This window comes from Stigmatopora argus, chromosome 7 (genome assembly GCF_051989625.1).
Source record: "Stigmatopora argus isolate UIUO_Sarg chromosome 7, RoL_Sarg_1.0, whole genome shotgun sequence".
NCBI classification, from domain to species: domain Eukaryota; kingdom Metazoa; phylum Chordata; class Actinopteri; order Syngnathiformes; family Syngnathidae; genus Stigmatopora; species Stigmatopora argus.
Window position 1 is genome coordinate 17,372,523 of NC_135393.1, and position 22,157 is coordinate 17,394,679.

At 42.5% G+C, this 22,157-nt stretch overlaps 1 protein-coding gene across 3 annotated transcripts in view; it reads right to left on the minus strand.

Moving 5' to 3' along the window:
• bnc2 (basonuclin zinc finger protein 2) overlaps positions 1–22,157 on the minus strand; it is a 187,370-nt gene that overhangs the window by 88,114 nt on the left and 77,099 nt on the right. For all 3 annotated transcript variants that reach the window (XM_077604763.1, XM_077604764.1, XM_077604765.1), the window contains one exon: positions 21,679–22,005. In XM_077604763.1, the coding sequence (XP_077460889.1) occupies positions 21,679–22,005 (327 nt within the window). The remainder of the gene's footprint in view (positions 1–21,678; positions 22,006–22,157) is intronic.

Below are 22,157 nucleotides of genomic sequence, written 5' to 3' on the forward strand. Positions count from 1 at the left end.
GAAATCAAGCGAACCCACCCGAGTCTGACAATGTAAGTGAGTCTCAAAATAGTTATTGATGTATTTTGGCGTACATATTACTCAAACAGTATAATTATGACGAGAGAGGATTGTCAATTTGAAGTTGTTTGGATTGAGTTTTAGGAATAAAATGTGAATTTTTGAAGGCCTCGCCTTGTTTTTCAAACCTGCAGATGTCATTTTTTGAGCTAAAAAAGCACCTCCCGAATTCTGGACAGTCTTAATTTGTCCCCGAAGACGAAAGACAGAAGAAATAAGCAGAGAAAGGATGATGGGCTGGACCTCAACTCGTCACCCGAAACTAGTACCCAAAATCGGAAGCTAACATGTAAAACGCAAAGCTGCTACGGCTAACTTAAGCTAACCGAATACGACTAAAAGGCTGTGTACATGCGATAAAAGTTGAAATAGAAAACTTCGAAAGGCGCTGTTGTAGCACCATATCTTGCTAAGCTACATGCTATAAACATTTCACAACAAAACTGACAAATGGGCCATTGTTGAGCTGAAGTAGCATCGTATTTTGCTAAGCTAAAGGCTGCTTCTGGTAGCACTACAAGGCAATTCCAAGGAGTCCTCAGGTTGCCATTTTGCTAAGCTAACGGCTGCTTCTGGTAGCACTACAAGGCAATTCCAAGGAGTCCTCAGGTCACTATCTCCTCCATCTACCACGTCTCGACTTGACGACACCCGTGCTTGTCCACCAATTAGCCCCCGAGCGCCGTCGTTTCTGCTTAGCTAGTGCTTGTCTGTGTTTACGTGCCCTTTTCACCCTCCGTTTTTTCACATGATGGCTCGGAAGAAGAAAGCGCGTTCTTTTAGGTTTAGCCGAAAGAATAGCGACTACCAGCGACTAGAGAGTTAGCGCTAAAGATATGTTGCGTTCATAGCCTATGACGTTTTGCGGTGAAACAGATGACGGTGTTCGGCGTTGAATTTGAATTCCGACAGCTGACGCTAAATGATATAAATGTGCTATTGATGGGGATAAATGCCCAATCTATTTGACTGAGGAGGGATGGCAGCGACTGAATTTTTGTTCGTATAATTAACTCTTAGGTTGCCATTGAACATAATATACCAAGGGTGTTCGCGGGCCGAGTTAACATCAACTCGATTCCATGTGGGCCGGACCATTTTAGATATAATACTTAGATTTTTATTTTATAAATGGATTAAAAGAACTGGATTAAAAGCCCTGAATATTCCGTTTTTTATAGATGTAAAATAATGTTGATTTTAGCTTTTTTTTAAATATATTTTTAGATTTTACAAAATGATTTTTGAACTAAAAACACAGAAAAAATGGATTAAAAATTACAATTATTGATTTAAAATGGGGAAAATCAGGAAATTTAATATACATCTAAACTCTTCATTTGAATTTGATCCTAAAACAGAAAGTCGGCACTCATGATTGACTTTCCCGGGCCACACCAAATGATGCGGCGGGCCTGATTTGGCCCCCGGGCCGCCACTTTGACACCTGTAATAAACATCAAAAACGAATTCGGAGGGTTGATGGGGTTTAAATGCCATTGACAGGGATGGAAGTCCAATCTGTTTGAAGTTGGAAAGTTGGTACAAATGAAGGAATGCAAAGAAAATATTCCATTTTTATTTATTTTTAAACTGAAGAAAAGTTTTTTTGACATTTTGTTTTGAGTATTTAGGGTCAAATATTGTTTGATAGCTAGCGATATCCAGGGCCATTATCGGCCGACCTTCCCTCCCCGTCATCGGCGTTGGGACGGGATGGTTCCCCGCTAGTTCAAATAGCGCGAACGCCAATCGAGTGGGGGTTTGCGAGCCGGGAGCGTCGGTTGGCTCAGCGCCGTTGGCATGCTTTGCTGCTCTTTGATATGCGCCACTCATTAAAAATAGATGGCGAGCAATCATTACAGGCATCGGAATTAATCTAATTAGCCGGGCGCGCTCGGCCTCTCTGCAAACAGAGCGCCGCCCGGCCCTCGCCGCCCGCGAACTCTGAGAACGTTACGCCGCCGCCGCCGTCGTCGTCGTATACTCGTGAGCCGGCGGCTTCGAAGAAAAGGGGGGTCGAGATAATCCGCCTTGACTTATTAATACGCGCAAACAAGATTTAGCTCCTCAAAGCAAACAAATGATGGGGAGAGGAACAAGATGGCGGTAGTGGGGTGGGGGGGGGGGGGACAAAGAAGCAACACAGAGAGAAACCCAGCAAGGCGCAGGAGATAAATTATTGAAGCCGGGTGGACTCCAAACGGATTGCGGCGTGGAGGAAAATCCACTCGGGGATGAAGGGGGGAAAAGATGTTTTTTAACATCGCAGAATCATGGGAAATACCTGATCACGTTTCCCGCATTTGACGCTGATAGAAATTCGATTGAAACGGAGGAGATTTTGGCGGAAGATGGTTTGGGATATTTTTGATGATGAAATGTGGACCGGGATTTTTATGGTTGGTGTGACTGAGGGTTAAGATACAGAACATATTGGGGAAAAAAGCAATGTATATTTTGTTTAAAAAAATGCTAAGTGTTACAGTGTGAAAGTGGTTAGCAAGTCTGGCTCGCAGTTATGAGATACAAGGTTCAATTCCGGCTTCGGCCTTCCCGTGTATGCTCTTCCTATGGGTTTTCTTTAGGTACTCTGGCTTCCTCCCACATACCAAAAACCTGAATGCTAGGCTAATCTCATGCTAAATCGTCCCTTCACCGAGGGTGTGTAAACTTTTTAACCAACTCATGGCTTTTCTCTGGGTACTCTGTCTTCCTCCCACATACCAAAAACATGCTAGGCTAATCTTATGCTAAATTGTCCCTTCACCGAGGCTGTATAAACTTTTTAACCAACTCATGGGTTTTCTCTGGATACTCCGGCTTCCTCCCACATACCAAAAACATGAATGCTAGGCTAATCTCATGCTAAACCGTCCCTTCACCGAGGGTGTGTAAACTTTTTAACCAACTCATGGCTTTTCTCTGGGTACTCTGTCTTCCTCCCACATACCAAAAACATGCTAGGCTAATCTTATGCTAAATTGTCCCTTCACCGAGGGTGTATAAACTTTTTAACCAACTCATGGGTTTTCTCTGGGTACTCCGGCTTCCTCCCACATACCAAAAACATGAATGCTAGGCTAACCTTATGCTAAATTGTCCCTTTACCGAGGGTTTGCAGACTTTAACCAACTCCCCATGGGTTTTCTCTGGGTACTTCCCACATGCTAGGCTAACCTTATGCTAAATTGTCCCTACACCGAGGGGGAATAAACTTTTTAACCAACTCATGGGTTTTCTCTGGGTACTCTGTCTTCCTCCCACATACCAAAAACATGAATGCTAGGCTAACCTTATGCTAAATTGTCCCTTCACCCAGGGTGTTTAAACTTTTTAATCAACTCATAGGTTTTCTCTGGGTACTCCGGCTTCCTTCCACATACCAAAAAACACGCTAGGCTAATATTATGCTAAATCATCCCTTCACGGAGGGTGTGCAGACTTTAACCAACTCCCCATGGGTTTTCTCTGTGTACTTCCCACATGCTATGCTAACCTTATGCTAAATTGTCCCTTCACCAAGGGTGTAAACACTTTTTAACCAACACATGGCTTTTCTCTGGGTACTCCAGCTTCCTCCCACATCCCCAAAAAACACGCACGCTAGGCTAATCTTACGCTAAATCATCCCTTCACCGAGGGTGTGTAGACTTTTGGCATATTCTGTAACTCCGCAAAAGTGTATTTCTTGGATTCCGCCCGCGCTTCCAATTACACGAACATTCTTGGCACGGCTGGACGCGAGCGGCTGACACGGTACGAACGAAGCGTAGCCAGAGAACATTTTCGGGACACTTATCAGGGCTTGTGACACCCCAACTATTTGCAACACAGGCAGAAAAAGGTTTGTTTTCTTGGCAGGCTCTCCCGAGCGTGTCTTTGTTCCTCCTCTCCCGTGGACGTGAGTGAGGTGAAGGAATGAGGGAGGTAGAGCGCCGTAACACGCCGTACCACCAAGCGCTCGAGGCCGGCCGACCCTCCCTCACAAATCCCTCCCGCCCTCCCGCATGCCCGCCACGTGCCAAAAGCGCAAATGATACGTTTGGGTTAAATTAGCCTTTATTTTCTAATCACACAGGCCGGAACGTACAAATTGTTTTCTGGAAAAGGTTGGAGAAATGTAATTGGCAGATAAGGACCAATGAGAATATTAACTTCAAGATGCTTATTGTTGCTAATTTGTGACATTTTAGATCAAAACAGGCTTGTAGCTTTTTTTTTCAATTTTTTTTTTTTACTTTAGATGCTTATTGTCATTGATTTACATTTTAATCTATTTGAATTTCCCCAAATTGATTTATAATCTGTTTCAAAGCATAAACAAAAAAAATGAAAAAAATTCTCATCTAAATTCTAAATAAAATGTCATTTTATGTCATTATTTTGAGCATTATTATTTTTTTATTCATTAAAAAAAACAAGATGAAAATATTCTTACATACCTATATAATATATAGGTATGTAAGAATATTTTCATCTTGTTTTTTAATCATCATATAATATATATATTGATTTTTTTTATTTAAAATAAAGAAAAAACTGTCAATCTTATGTTGATTTTTGTCATTTTATTTTCTTTTAATTGTATTAAATCTCCTTATCTTGTAATACTTTTGTATTTTAGTTTATTTAAATTAAAAAAACTGCTCTGATTTCTCTAGTCCATGATGAGTACAGTGCAATACATATATTATTCATTCTCTTTTTTATTTTTTTATTTGAATACTACTTCCACTTTAGTATTCCGTTTATTTGCAGTGTTAAGCACTCCACAAATGAGCCAAGACGACGAACCCATTAATTAATTCAATCCCAGCAAATACTATTCCCATGAATTCAAATAGAACATTTCCAAACAGATCTTACATTCTATATCCACAACTCTTATTAGCATATTTTTTTTTACAATACACTTCCCCACTTAACACCCAAAGCCCAACATCATACAAGATGCAATTTCCACATGCTCCCATTCACCAATGAACCCCAAAAATACTAACTAGCGCGACTAATCAACTCAAATAGGCACTGACTATTACGACAAACACATCATAACAACTCATTCAAAAATCCGACCAATCAACCGTGAGCAAATCCTCAACCAAGACTGATTTTTAAAGCAAAAACGTCCGTCTTTATCAACTAAACAAGCTAACACCAAAGACCCGAGCCAACGCACTTCCGAGACTTCCTTCCTCGCCCCCCGTCGCACTCGTCACGGCGTCCCATCCTACCCCCCCTCCGTCCCCCCCATCCCCACTTAATTGTCCCAAGTCCCGACGTCGCTTCCTGCCACCGGTCGCATTTTAAAGGAAGTGAAATACTCCTAAGTGACTTGTCACTAGCAATCAGCCTCAGGCGGAGGCGGCGATGGCGCCCTAACTCCCCCTTCCATCTTCTTGCTGAGATTCCCCACTTCTGCTTTCTCTCCATGTTGTCTCCCCCCCCCACCCCAAACCCCTCTCCCACCTTCTCCTCTCCTCCATTGCGGTCACTCTCTCTTCCTTCCTCCCCCCTTTTTGGTTCTGTCTATCGTCAAGCCACAGTCGCAAGATGACAAGCTGCTCTCTCCGCTCACTCCTTGTTCCCCCGACTCGACCGACCGAAGACGCCATGGCGTTAAATTCACGCCACAAATTCCTTCATCCGAATGTGAAACACGGCGTACGTAAAACACATTCGAGGCGTGTTCCAATGGCTGCCACTATTCGCACCCAAACAGAAGCCGCAAAATTCGGATGAGCGACTTCTCGTCCAATCACATTCAACGTCACGTTTGAGAACTTCATCCTCAGTTTGAAGTATGACAAGTATGTTCGTCAACTGGGAAGTATCCAGGCCACACCCACATGTAAGTGTCGTATTTTCCGGAATATAAGCCGCACTTTTTTTTTTAAATACAGGCCTGCAACCTAAAGTCAAGTTATTTAACTTATTTGTATATATTTTTCTGTTTACTCTGATTGCCAACAGCTTGTTACATTGTGTTTTTTAGGCTTCAATGATTTAAAAAAATCTTAATATGTTACATTAACAAGTGGCTATTTTGACCCTTGCTCCGTATTCGGGTCTTTGGTGTTAGCTTGTTTAGTTGATAAAGACGGAAGTTTTTGCTTTAAAAAGTCAGTCTTGGTTGAGGATTGGCTTACGGTTGATTGGTCGGATTTTTATACTTAACGTATAAAGTTTGGTCTTTGGTTTTTGATGAATTAAATAAAAATAACTGGATTAAAAGCCCTGAATATTCATTTTTTATAGATTTAAAACAATATTTATTTTAGCTTTTTTAAATATATTTTTAGATTTTACAAAATGATTTTTGAACTAAAAACACAGAAAAAATGATTAAAAAAAATACAATTATTGATTTAAAAGGGGGAAAATCAGGAAATTTAATATACATCTATACTCTTCATTTTAATTTGATCCTAAAACAGAAAGTCAGCACTCATGATTGACTTTCCCGGGCCACACAAAATGATGCGGCGGGCCAAATTTGGCCCCCAGGCCGCCACTTTGACACATGTGAATTAAATAAACTGCCTGCCCAAAAAAAGCAATTTATACTCCAGTGCGACTTATATTAAAAATAAAAATGTGGTAAGAAAACATAGTAATGAATGTTGATTTGCTTATGATTGACAGGCAAGCAGTCTAGGGTGTAGTAGTCCGCCTTTCAGCTCCAGCACCCCCGCGACCTTACCGGTGTTGAAAAATAAGGGCTGAAGGACCCTTCATTCATTCACTGCAAACCCTCGATCAACCAAAACGAATCTCGATCAATCAAAACGGATTGATTACGCATTGACTTCTGTATTTTGACTAAAGCTTGTAAAACATCGACCCACCGCCGCCCCCCCCAGGCGTTGTTTTTCCGTGACTTCATCGGTCAACCACGTCATCTTTCACGAGCCTCGTCTTCCCAAATGAACGCGTTGGATTCAATGAAGCAAAACTCCGAGGCGGAGAAAATAAAAGAGCAATTTGTCATTAGCCGGCGAGCAGATTGCGTGTTTGTTTTGGTCGGCGTCGTCCGCGTTTGCTGATCTTCCCGTTGCCAGAATGGACGCTTTATGGAGCGTTTCATTAGAACCGCCGACGGATCGGGCGCCCATCAATCTATCGTCCGTCCACCAATCATGTGCGGCCGGGGGTAGGGCTCCAGAGAGGTCGTGGGGGTAGTCGTCTGGCTGAGATGGACGCTCGGTGAGGAGAAGGAGGGGCGGCGTGGTGGGGATGGGGGGGATGGGGGGGGTCACTCACTCATCACTTGGATTCCGTCCGAGTGTGTGTGTTTGTGCTCGGGTGTGTACGTGTTGAGACGAGTAAAGGGTCAGACTTTGGTCACCAGATGGTAAATGTTTGGGCTGGACCGCAGAAAGCGCCAAAGCAACGGGGACGGTCTCAGGACGCCCCTTGATTCGAGTTTCTGGCGCTGGCGGCCAATCGTGGCTGACGGGAAGGCTGATCATGGAGTTGACGAGAACTGATGGGCGCTTCTTGGGTGGAGGGTCAAGTACAACAAGGGAGAAGGGTGATCCTCAATGCCAGAGACCCTCAATCAGGTCTTCAAGACTGTGTTTTGGAGGTCGCGGTTGGCTGGCGGGTGATGCCGGGTCTTGCGAGACGTGGTGTGTTTTGGTTTTTGTGTTGGTCTTGTTTCAGTCCAGTCTTTTTTTGTCTTGGTCTTGGTTGAGGGTTTTGTCTTGTTTTGGCGTTGGTTTTAGGCCAAGTCTTGGTCTTGTTTTGAAACGTGTCTCAGTTTAGGTCTTGTTTTAGTCTAAGTCTTGATCTTGTTTTGCCCTTGGTTTTAGTCCAAGTCTTGGTCTTGTTTTGAAATTTGTCTCAGTTTAGGTCATGGTTTAGTCTCAGTCTTGATCTTGTTTTGGCCTTGGTTTTAGTCCAAGTCTTGGACTTGTTTGTAAATTTGTCTCAGTTTAGGCCTTGTTTTAGTCTCAGTCTTGATCTTGATTCAGGCTTGGTTTTAGTCCAAGTCTTGGTCTGGTTTTGAAATTTGTCTCAGTTTAGGTCTTGTTTTAGTCTCAGTCTTGATCTTGTTTCGGCCTTGGTCTTGGTTATGTCATATATGTTTTTTTTTCAGTCCTGGACTTGCTTTGGCCTCATTTTGGTTTTACTCTTGATTTGAATTTAGTCTCAGTCTTGGTTCGGTTTCAATCTTGATCTCGTTTTGGCCTTGATCTTTTATTCAGTCCTGGTCTTGATTCGACTTAAGCTTTTCTCTTCGTTGTAATTTGGTCTCAGACTTGGTTTGAGTCCCAGTCCTGGTCTTGCTTTGAGCCTTGTGTCCATCTACATCTTCTTTCTCTCTTAATCCCAATCCTTGTCTTGTTTTAAACGTTCTTTCAGTCTAGATCTTAATCCTGGTCTTCTTCTTAACTTTGTGTCTCCTCACTTTACTTGACTAATATTACACCAAAACCACTTTTGTTAATAGGCGGTCAAACATCGATGCCCGTGAAACCAAAGAACTTCCCAAGTATGGAAATACTCAATCAGTCCCCGCCATCGCGTCAGTCATTCCGTACTTAAAACCCGCGTTCTGCTCGGCCAGAAGAGCCATCTGAGAACTTAGTGAGAACCTCTCAGGAACTTGTCACCGTGTGTGGCCTTACAATGTGCAGGCTGCCCCGAATATAAGCCTCACTGTCGGCGCAGTTATTAAAAACCAAACACACACACACACACACACCGCTTCCCTTTCCGTCTCGAAACCAACGACTGAACAACCCGTCCGTCCCGCGTTACTCGTGGGGGGCCACGAATGGGAGTGTCCGGACCCCGAAAAAAGGGGGATTTAGGCTGGACCGGGACGACCCCCGGGGGAGAGGGCGTTTTTTTTTCTAAATAAAGACATGAGCGATGGCCGGGATGTCGAGAATAGCGATGAGGGGAGCTACCGGGAAAGAACCTAGCGACGCCGATTCAGCGCTTCCTTAAGTCGACGCCCCTCGAGGAACTGCGTCGGCGGCCGGAGCGTTCCCGGCGTCGGCGTAGGGGTGGCGAGCCGCCATTAAACCCCGATGATGTGTTAATTTAGAACTGGCCGGCCTTATCCATCTGTGTCAGGCGGCGGGCCGACCCGATTCATCATCCGCCGGCCCAGAAATGAGCGCTCCGCCGAGATTAAGCCACCGGCTCGCACAATTTCTCCTTTCTGGCTTTTATCTTTGGCATCTTTCCGCACCCCCTCTGCTGACCGGCCGCTCTCGGGTCAGGGTGATCAATTAAAGTCCCGTCGGGGAGGCCCCGCCCCAGGCCACGCCCCTCTCGGACGTGACTATCCTAAGGCCCGCCGCATGGGTGGCTTCTTCTTAAAGGAGCGGTGGACTGAATTACACTTCCTCTTGACTTTTATGAACTCGCGCCACGTTATTGACATAACAGATTGCGGCGCGAAACAATGCAAACGCGTGTGCAAAAAAAAAAGGGGGCTTTGTTTAAGGAGGCCCCCGGCTCGTGTAAATCTGCCACGCACGGACCGCTCTGTCATAACACGTCTGGTGTTGTAATTACCTCCACCAAACATGTTTTTAAGCGAGGGATTTTTTTGACGCGGAGTACTCGTGGATCGATTTGGAGCGTTTTGAATGATATTTTAAATGGGACGGACCCCCACGTGGGAGGAAAATTCGGCATGTGTGGCGGACTTAAAAAAATGATGATATTTGAGATGACAAATGGAACTTTGCTGTGTCAAATTGCTCGGGTTATGTTTTAATGTAAATTAAGTGAATAATGTGCCTCAAGTGAAATTTGAATGAAGATTATAGATATATTTTTTAATATTTACTCTTCTTATAGATACATTTTGCCATTTAAAAAAATATTTTTTGAAGTTTTTGTTTTTATCAAAAATTAAACATCTAAATAGATAAATGATAATTTCCACTTTCATTTTTTTATATGAATAAAATATAGATATATTTCTTAAAATATGCCCTGGTGGCAACTAATTGGCAAACATTTTATCATAAAAAATATAAGATTTGCTTTTTTATACAATTAAATCAACATTTAGCCATTAAAAATATAATATTTACTTTTTTTGTTTTTTTTTTCATTAAAAATTAGACATGTAAATAAATAAATAATAATTTCCATTTTCACTTTTTAATGTAAATTAAAAAAAATAAATATTTATTAAAATATCCCTGCTGGCAACCAATTGTCAAACATTTTACATTAAAAAATAAAATATTTACTTTTTTTTAGTTTGTGTTTTCATTCAAAGTTAAACATGTAAATAAATAAATAATAATTTCCACCTTCACTTTTTTATGTAAATGAATATATTTCTTAAAATATGCCCTGCTGGCAACCAATTCCGCTGTCCACAATTGGCTGGGATTGGCTCAAGCACTCCCACGACTTTGGTCAAAAAGTGGGACTAAAAATATATGATGAATTTCTTAAAATATGGTTAAAAAAAACAGAACGGACGTTTATTCGCCAGTCCAAATGGATTGGACGTCTAGCGCTATCCATGGAACTGAAAAACAAACCCATTCAAAACCAGCCCTCCCAGTTTAAAGACTGATTTTTTTCCTAAATGGGATAAAACCCCTGCACGATTGGCGTTGGCGACACGTGCCGTCATCCAAAATGAGTATCGCCTGACCACGATAGCGGAAATCCCCGAGCTTCCGTCGCAGGTGGCTCATGTCGAGCGTCTGTAGATCTCTAATAACACGCAAGGGGGGTCTACGGGGGCGGGGTCTCGTGATCAATACTCACACTCTCGATTCAATTTCACCACATCGCCATCAGCGGACACAAACACGGGCCGGCGTGTCAACGTAAGCAGACTCCACGCCAAACACGCGTGGCGCGCTAATTCTCATATTGGAGTGAGGGCATGTCGGAAATGCCGGGGGGCGGGGCTTATGGTGAGACGAGGGAAAGACAAGATGGCAATTCTACCTTTAAAGTGTGCACGAGTCATCAGGAGCGGAGAAAGGGAATCTGACCATTAAGACTAAGTGGATATCTATTAGATCATGGAGGTAAGGAGGTGGCCATTTACCATCAGTGGAACTCACAAACAAGCCTGATTGGACGCTGGGAGGGTTTTGTAAGGACGCGGAAACTTTATGGAAAACTTTGGGGTGTTTAGGCGACAGACGTTTTGAAGGAAGTTGGGGGGCGGGACAAAAAAACTTGATATTTAGCTTAAGGAGAGTTTAGGGATGGGCGATTATGTGATGATGATCGGTTAGCGTGGAAAATTTGACGGCGTGGAGCGCGTTTTGTCGTGAAAATGCGCGTGACAGACTATCAGGGTTGACTTAAAATGTTGCCAAAAATAAGAACATTATCCTGGTTACATAATCTAGGGTACATGTGTCAAAGTGGCGGCCCGGGGGCCAAATCTGGTTCGCCGCATCATTTTGTGTGGCCCGGGAAAGTAAATCATGAGTGCTGACTTTCAGTTTTAGTATCAAATTAAAATGAAGAGTATAGATGTATATTAAATTTCCTGATTTTCCCCATTTTAAATCAATAATTGTCATTTTTTAATCATTTTTTTCTGTGTTTTTAGTTCAAAAATCATTTTGTAAAATCTAAAAATATATTTAAAAAAAAGCTAAAATAAACATTGTTTTAGATCTTTAAAAAACTGAATATTCAGGGGTTTTAATCCAGTTCTTTTAATACATTTATTTTAAAAAATCTAAATATTATATCTAAAATGGCCCACATGAATTCAAGTTGACCTTAAAGCGGCCCGTGAACCAACCCGAGTTTGACACCCCTGATCTAGGGAAATAATTAAAAATAATAATAAAACATTCATCTCCTGTCCCGCTTAGCCTCACGAGGGTGCCGGAGCCTATCTCAGCTAACTATGAACAGGAAACAGAAAACACCGTGAAGTCAAAATAGATAGAAATAAAACAAAAACAATGATTGAATTTTTTTTAAGCAAATAACATGAATAAAAAGGCCATCTCTACCATTAAGAAAATCAACCAATTTATACTAAACATATTTCCAACCTGACTTCAATTGGACAGTAATAGAAACAACCAAAATGACCCAAAATGTCGTCCTTTTCCCCCACAAACCACAACGTACACAACACCATCCTACCACCCTAACAGCTTTTTACTCCTAAACAAACTCATTAACCGCCACCAAACGCCAACCCGCAGTCAGAACCAATCAGACGACGCCGTCACCAAATGCCCGGCCTTCGGCGACCCTCGCCCGCGTGTGGTCACGTCCCCAAAACAACAACAAAACCTCATTTTTAGCCTTTCCCGGTTAGCACGTTAGCACAGCGTGTCCTTTGGGAGGCGTTTGCAGGGTCGTGTGTGCCTGGCCCGTCACCTCAGCGAGAGTGAAGGCCATTAAAAGACCATCAAGAGTCACCGCCCAGTCCTGGGAGATCAAACAAACCCTTTGGCCTCTTTCTCTCTTACTCTTCTGCCCCCCCCCACCCCCCGAAAAAAACCATCCCACCGCTCTCTTACTTCTTCACCAACTCAAGTCCTCCCCCCCCAAACACACACTCTTATCACTGCGGTACAGTTAATCCTTCCTCCTCCCCTCCGTCGTTGCGTCCCTACGGGGGAGTCGAGGGCGAGGACGGAGGGGCGAGGACGGGGGGGGTCCGCCAAAGGCTAAAAAGGAGGGGGCACGTTTGCCACTTGCGACATATAATACGGAGCGGCAATCAACTTTAGTTCATCCCCGGGAGTCACACTGGGGGAAAATGGAGGGGTTACGTACGGTGGGCGGCAGGGGGCTAAAGATGGAGTGGGGTTGGGGGTGGGGCTAAATTAACACTTGACATTCAATACGGTCAGGTCCTTAATTGGCCGGGGCCTTCCTGAGAAGGCAATTTTCTATTCCCTCAACAGCAATGCGCTTGTGTCATCTGGGTTTATGAAAAGAGAAATGCGTGCGCACGTGTGTGTGTGCATTCCATTGACGTCCCTTGCCGTCAATGGCATTCAAATACCTTTTACATCGTCTAAAACAAGGGTGTTAGACTCGGGTTGGTTCGCGGGCCGCGTTAACGTCAACTCAATTTCATGTGGGCCGGACCATTTTAGATATATTTAGATTTTTTTTTATAAATGGATTAAAAGAAGTGAATTAAAAGCCCTGAATATTCAGTTTTTTATAGATCTAAAACAATGTTTATTTTAGCTTTTTTTAAATATTTTTTTGATTTTACAAAATGATTTTTGAACTAAAAACACAGAAAAAAATGATTAAAAAATGACAATTATTGATTTAAAAGGGGGAAAATCAGGAAATGTAATATACATCTATACTCTTCATTTTAATTTGATCCTAAAACAGAAAGTCGGCACTCATGATTTACTTTCCCGGGCCACACAAAATGATGCGGCGGGCCAGATTTGGCCCTCGGGCCGCCACTTTGACACACGTGGGCTACTACGACTAACAAACTAACCCCACCTGGTGTTAAATGTGAGATATGCAACAACATGTAGATTGAAATTAAGCTTCTTTTGTGGGCTATATTGATATTTTTAATCACCTGATGATGCCAGTAGCCCGCGGGCCGTAGCTTGGACCCCCTTGAGTTCTAGGTCAACAATGTTTATAAACAATCAAAGGATGATCAAAAGAATTGCCGATTCGTTTCATAATCAATTTGTTCTCGATTACTCATGGCGATTAATCATGGCGATTAATCGTGGAGATTAATCATTCCGAGCCGAAGCGGCCAATCAGATCGGGACAAGTGAGCCCCATTGCGGCAATTGAATTGAATGTAATGCTTTTATTGTCATTAAGTATAATAATTTAAAAAAAATATAGAATAAATAAATTCAAAAGGGGCTTGCCTATACTAACGAATTCGGAATTGGTGCCACACGTTAAATGGCCTCCCTCCGCTATTTTTTTTTTGCTCTGGCGCACACCTTTACATTGCACCACTTTCAAGCACTTCCTTTTCCTGTTTTTTTTTTTCTTTTCTTTTTTTTCCAGCCAGACTCTCCCTTGCACTTCCCCGCGGCTCAGGTTTCACTTGATGTTATTACAGCTTTCAACCTGAGAGGTATTAGGCTTCCTTGAACAGATCTGACAGCATTTACAACACGCGGCGAGTCGACGCCTCCTAATCGCCTCGGTGACTTTAGCCTATTACCAATTGATCCCCCCGGCCCCTCCCCTCGTCCCCTCTCACCTTATCATTAACTCATTGACTGCCATTGACAGTGATGCACAAACTAGAATGGTACTCAAAATGAACTATTTTTACATCGACAAAAAACATTTTTTTTAATAACTACAAAAATCAGAAAATATTTTGCCTTTTTTCCTTCATTTGTCTTCTTTAACATGAAATATTTTGATTTAAAAAAATTCTAAGAACATTTTTGTCTTTTGTCTAAAATAAAATAAATACAATGAAAAGATACTTATGTTTTCCTTTTAACATTATTTTGAAAAACACTTTAACATGACATTAAAAAAAACATATATCCATACTTATATTTAAGTTTTTGTCTCTTTTCTTATTATTTAAAGAAAAATATGACCTGAAAACACGTTCAGGTAAGGGTAAACTCATTTGGGATACTCAAATCTGATTGGCTAAAATATCACAGGCATCAATTAAGTGGCTTTCAATCATGTTTTTCTTCCTTATTTCTTATATTATTCCCGCTAGAAAAAATAGTTGTTTTCTTTCCCAAACATTGTTTTTCCACCTCAAGGCGTCCTTTTAAACACCAAAAAGAAATCTGTGGAGGAGTCACATTTTTACAAAACCTTGTCAAAAAGAAGAAGCCGTGTGTTTATTTTAGGGGGTGGCTGGCAAAAAAAACATATCAAATAGATTAAATGCCATGAAATATTAAACGACAGTCTGAGTCGCGCTCATCAGTCCGCCACTTAACGTCTGAGTGTTTCCCGACAAGCGAATACATCGGCGTCGAATCAGAGTGTGGGTTTGGAGGGGGGGTGTTGTGTAAGGGTTCTAAATCAAAACATTTCTCCTTCCTTTTAACACCCAAACAAATCTTTTGCATTTAGGCCCAGACACGCTTTTTCACTTTGTCCCACTGCTGCGTGGCACCCATCGGGTAACCATTGTCACGAGAGGGTAAGGGAGGGGGTCCGCTGAGGACCCACGGATGACGGGAGGTGGCGAGAAAGTCACAACCAATGTGCGCCCCCTAGTCTTGCCCAAGTGGGCATGTTTTCAAACTATTTTATTTGAAAATCGTCATTACCGTAATGGCCCGAATATAAGACGATCCTGATTATAAGACGACCCCATTTTTTTCCAAGTTCGAAAAAAGACTTTGAACACAAATTCAATTTTTTTCTACAAAAATGACAGTAGATCTGGAATAAGTGATTATAACAAGATCTTGAAGATAAAAAGCATAATTTTGCCTATTCAAATCATACGAAAATGTTGATCACATCTTAATATCTGAACATTTAATTTTGAAAAAGTGCAATCACATTTGTAAATGAATGGCTTTGTTTTTTTTTGAAAAGAAAATTAACCAATCTACTGTTATCAATCAACAAAATTGGAATAACTGCATTAATCCTCAGTGTTCAGCATTCACTCTTATTTCAACGCAAAAAACACCATCTTATATTCGGGCCAATACGCTAATGTAAGAAAAAATCCAAAATGTAAGCTAATATTTGCTATTAAGAAGCTCATAAAGAAGATTCGGACAAATAACAATGTCTATAAATGATCGAGCAAACGATCGGAAAAGCTGTCAATACGTTAGTGAATTCCTCATGGCAACCCAGTTGAGTTTGCAGACGTAAAAGCCCCCCGAATAAAACCAGAACTACGCCATTTCCCTCGACCAAAAACTTCGACACCCCCGCATTAACGAAACATTTCATTTTGAACGCGGCGGTAGTAATCCGTGCTGCTTTTTATTGAACGAGGCACATTTTTACAGCGCGATCGAGGCCGGAAACTGCCGTTCCGATCTGGCAACCCTGGAGCCCACACGCAAAAAGTCACCCGGCGGAAAAAAAAAACCTTTAACAGCCGCTATTAAACCTTCTTTATCCAGCAGCGCAAAAACGGCAAACAAACGCTTACACATGTTGCAACACCACCAAAAGTAGCTAATGAGACGCGCAAAAGGCACAAAACACAAGCAGGTCATCGTTGCCTTTTGGATGGAACAGTTCTTGCGAGTGTGTGTGTTGGCGAGGCGCCGGTACCACTAGCCTCCCTTCTCCAGAACCTCCCTTAAAAAAATCCTCCCCGGGCTTTTGGCCATCACATCTTCGAGTGAACAAAATAAGCAAAAAAAACCCCTCTCTTTTCACTAAACAATTTTGCGAACGTCCTCAGCCGTAATGGCCGCCATTACCTCTGCTACTGTCAATAATAACGCCAATTAGGGGCAATAATAATAGTGATTCAAGATAGAGTGCTTTTGTTTGAAGAAAAGGGGCAATATTAATAAAAATATATACGTCACTATTAAAAAGCGCGAGTTCAGTTCAGAATGACATTTTTGATGTGGAAAAAGTGCAGGGGGAGGGGCTAAATGCAACTGGTGTGGTGGGTTTACATATGGGCGACGTGATTTGGATTGGATTTGGTTTGAATGCTGGATTTCGGATATATTCCAGAATAACAAATTGACAAAAAAACTGGAATAAAATGAATCACTAAGTATAACAACTAAATTAGCATACACTAATGTTCCATTATGGCTCACTTTGAACACAAAATATTAATATTTAAGCTAGAAAAAGCTATAAATGCTCAAATTTCAACACCATTGACGAAGCTAGACCTCCAATCCATTTATTTAAAAACATTCAAAACAATTGTTCCCTTCTTCACTGGATGAAAGCTTATACTATCTTATGAATCAATATCCAAAGGCATTATGAGAAATTGCAAAGTGGCAAATATAAACACTCGCGGTATGTTTCTACAAGGCGGCCATATTGGAGGGGGCGTTTCGCTACCTCAAAATGTCATAACGTCAATTTTCTTCCGGTTTACTTCTTTATCAACATGTGCTTTTAACACAGAACATTTGATCTGCAAACAAACACTTGAATAAATTCAATTTCTATTATTTCACAATTTTGATTCAGAACCCAAACAACCTAAATTTCTTTCACCTTCAGCCAAAAACTCAAAAACTGTCAATTCCACTCGAAGCCCCACCACATAAGAAACTACCACTTCACCAAAATTGGTCAAAAAGACTTCGCCGTGAACAAATCGGTACAAAATACATCCTGTTCAGTTAGCGTAAGTAAAATTGCGGGGGGGCTACGTAGCCCCCCCTGCCCTTGACCTCTTTCACACTAGACCCGGCACTGCCGCGAAGCGAAGGTCCTTAAAAGATAGATGCTAATCAACTAAAGAAGACAAAGCAAACGAGGTGCCCGTCACTGGCCCAGCTCCAAAATAACACAAGTGGAGCAATAACAGGAAAAGGGAGAAGCCGGCGCTAAAGTCTGCCCCGAATTCCCGTCACTTAACGCGGGTCACGAGCCTCGCTCGTCACCTCGGACCGAAAAAAAGGCCCGCGACGTCTCAGACGTGTGCTCACGCCTTTTCCTGTCCACCCTGCGCGCCCCCTTTCGCCCGTACGCGTTAACCTGCTAGCGCTAACGCACACGCTTCCATGTGTGTGTGTGTGTGAGGCTCATTAGCCTGCAGGGTGGCGACATCCGCACACACACACACAGACACACACTTTCTCTTCACATGGGTGACTTCTTTCACCGCAGGAAACCGGCCAATAGCTAGCTAAGTGACACTAATGCCGTTTAACCAAAAGGAAGAGATGGGATTGACTGGACGGCTGCCAAGGACGGGAATAAACGTTATATTCCGCTCGAATGGATGACGGTTTAGCGCCCGCGTTAAAAAAAAATAATAATTTGTGGACGTCTAATCCATTTGTTACTGTTACTTTGGACATAAAGTTACGTGAGATACCTTTTTAAGGCAAAAACATGGAGGAGAAAATGTTTAGGGGGATACGGAGTCATCACGATGGTTGTAAAATGTACAGCTGGGTAATTAAAAAAAAAATATATATATATACAACTTAACTCCTATCAGCCAATCACAAGAACATACGTTGTAAGCAGTAACTACATACTAGAAATTAACTGTAAAATAACATGATAGGATTTTATAGGTCACAAAAAGAGGAGGAAATATAGATGTCGTCACAATGGATGGACATAAAATGTACAGGTGTATAAAAACAAAACACGTCTGCCAACGACGTCAAAACACGTCCAATCCTTTTCAACACTAACTATAAAACCACTACAAGACCTGTAAAATAACAATAATAATAATCATTTTTTTCTAGGTCAAAAACAAGAAGGGGAATAAACCGGGATTTCCACAATGGCTATAAAATACACACATGCACACACAAAACAACAACACTTAACTCAATGCCTGCCATTGACGACAATAGACGTTCAATGCATTCCCGTTTGACGGCTGCCGGCCCTCCTAAGTCGAAAAGATTGGACTTATATCCCTGTCTATTAAGCTACAATTACAAAGAGCAGGATTTTTAAGACCTGGATGTGTGTGTGGGTATGTATGTCATTGAAAAAACCCCAAATCCACCTAAAAACCATTCACCCGCATACCCCCAACACAACCCAAACGCCAGCACAGCGGCATTTTCTAAGCGCCACTTGATATTTTTAGACGAACCAGAATACAGAAAAACCCAGCAAACCGTGATGGACAGAAGAAGACGAAACCCGGGGACGGACCAAAAGACGAAAACCAAGCAAAACATGAGAAAAAAAACGTATTTTTCACTCACTTTCTCTCCCCAAAAAAAATAAAAAATCTCCGCTTTCGCCTCGCCGCTCTCCTCCATCCAAGGCCAGCCAAGAGACACTTCACCTCGCACCCGCGCACACATGGAGTCCCGGCCAACACACACACACACAACACACACACACACACTTCACCATACACTCCTCTCGCACGCTACACACCCAGCGGAGTAACTGGCACTCCAGTATTTAACCACCCACTCAGAAAAAATAAATGGTGAGAGCAACACGCACGCACACTTGACACCAGATATGTATCGGCATCCCATATGCTTGCTGGGTAACGACTCATCAATGTCAGATATGGAAGTTATCACACACACACACACACATTTAAAGACGGAGAATGCATATGTAGCACATATGCGACACACACACACACACATATTGTGAGCGCATGAGTGTGTTAATAGTCGTGTTATCACTTCCCGTTGTTATCCAAAGAGATTAATAATCATTGTTGTGGATGTATTTACAAGACAAGAGAAGTCATATACACTTTAGAAGCAAAGAAAATGCCATGTTAAATTTACCGTGCCATGAAATTATTATTTTTTTTTTAAAAATTGGGATTAGAAAACATTTCCAGTTCTGTTTTTATTTTAATATTAAGCGGTGAAAAATGGAAAAGCACTATCAAGACTGAGAGGCGGTTAAAATGTGCGAACACAGCCGTGAACGGCTGTGTTTTTTTTTTTAAACACTTTTTACAGCGGTGCTTGATTTATTTTATGATGAGATCTATTTTACGATTCCTTACCATTAAAATTAACTCCTTCAGGCTTTCACATTGGTGTATTCTTAAAATTGCTTATTATATTTGGTGCATAAACGTTTTTCAAATAAAATAAAAACGATTTTTACACTTCCAAAAACTTTACAATACAATTTCATTTAAACCCTCGACACTACAATGAATTACAGTATCATTTTGCATGTAAAAATATGTTTTCTTGCCTTATTTATGTGTTTTTTGTATTTTAAAAAGCAGTTTAAAGGGTTTTTAATGCATTTAAAGTATGATGGAATAAAAATGCCTGCTGTGTTGCAATAAAAAAAATATTTGGGGGGTCTTTGCGTTATATAAAGGGGGGTAGGGGGGTAAAACTGAACCTCAACCAAGTCGACCTGTCGCACCCTTGCAGGGAAAGAAGGGGAGACGCTTTTTTTTAGATCTCACGTGCACGCGCGCGCACGTGCGCACGCACGAACGAGTTTTGACGCTGTTCCTCAAGGGGAGCTCATTTGCCGCAGAGTCGGCCCTGCGCAAAAACCGCAAAAAAAAGCGGAGGAGAAAAAAAAAAAGAAGAGGCGCTTGGTTGTAAACTTTGCAACGGTCGATTTTACGACTACGAATCGATGGCCTTCATTTAAATGTTTGTCTTTTCCTCATTTTCATTCGGCGAAATCGTCATTTTGCCTGTTTTATTCGACGTGTTTGCTCGTTTTTTTTAGGAATGCAATCGAGGCCAATTCATCGATCGGTTTCTTGTTTACGAGCCTCCTGCGCGGCCCTTTTTTTTTTAAAGACATCGAATAGTAACTTATTTACAATTTTAGGAACTAAAATAAAAGCGACCTGAACGCCAGAGCATCTTGTTAAATCCAATTCAAATGTTTCATCGCTTTTTATAACATCACACCCCTTACTTAAATCATTTTAATTCCACACCTTCACACGGAAAACGTCTTTTCCACCTCTCTTAAATACACATTTAATATCTTTAATGCAACACACACTTCAAGACCGAATTTCTCGACTTTCTAAACACAATTTACATCTTTTCCCCAACAGAAAAAAACACATCATTCTTTTTGGCCTTTTTATTTTCCCACAAGTGCTATAAGAACGTAAAGCCTATCCATGATGATAAATATAGCGAGAAAAATCAGCAATCGCAGATTTCCAGGACCCCCTCGACCACAAGACCCCCTGAATAAAGGAGGGGGTCCTTTTTTATCCCAAATACACCTGACAACCTCATTTAATTCCGCACCGTAGTGCGTTAAAAATGATGAAACGTCAGGATTTATAACTTGCATCACATTTCATACTTTTAGATGAGCCCCTCCAAGTTGGAATGGTCGCCCCCCACACACACCCACACACACACACACACACACACACACTGTTATTGCGCAACCGTGACAACATGTGCCTGGTACCGCTGATGGACTCCAAGCCAACCAGCATCCTCAATCTTCACTTTCTCCCCCTCACACACACATACACACACACGCACACACACACACACATGCTCGCACACGCACACACCCACTACACCGTGTCGCCCCCCCCCCCTACAATTTTTTTTTAAACGAACCGAAACTTCAATCGCAAAACTCAACGAAATCAAACAAAAAGAGCAATTTCCCAAGCGCTTAAGATCTAAAAAACCTCCAACAAATCGATCGAAAGCTTCCCGAAAGAGAAGCAAAACAAGTCGGCGTGACGTCCTCCGAACCTCCGGACAACCGGCGCTCGCTTACGGCCACACGCGCTCACTTAGCCGCGCTGGGGGCTCTCTACCTCGGCCACGTCAAGTCAACCCCACCGCTCCCCGGACCCGGAGGTGATGGAAAAACTCGATTTTTTTTTTAAAGAATTCACGAAAACAAGCAAGTTTGGAGTTCTGAAATATATCTAAATATGTTGTTTGGACTGCGTGTGTGATTATGTGAGTGAACTCGATTTTTAACACTTTTAGGAAGAACGAGATAGAGCGCGAGAAGTTTGAAATCAGCAGCAAAAAGAGTAAAAAAAAGTTGCTTTCTTACCTGCTGGGACATTCTGTAGAGAAGATTGCCGTCAGTGCTCTGCTGCTGCCATGTCCCCATGAAGCCTGGCTGCTCGGCGCTAGGCGGTCTGGTGCTGAACTGCATGGAGCTCGCGCCGGCTCCCCCGGAGCTTCGAACGGAGGGCTCGCTCTCTCCGCGCTCGGCCCGAGGAGGAGGAGGAGGAGGCGGCGGCGGCGGCGGCGGCGGCGTGCTGCGGGGCGTCTCCGGGTCACTGCCGGTGGTCGTGGCGGTGGCGGCAGCGGCTGTGGTGGGCTCCTGTGGGGCTGTGCGGCGCTCGCTGCTGCCTCTCACATCTGCCTCTTTGGACTGGATGGAGGGAGAGGGAGAGAAACAGGGCGGAGGAGGGATAGGAGGGGGGGTGTAAATAAAAAGGTGGCCGGCTTACTCCTATGCACGCGCCCTATTTCATTTTTTTTTAAAGAAAGGGGTGGGAAACGACGAGCGGCCTCGAGTTGGGA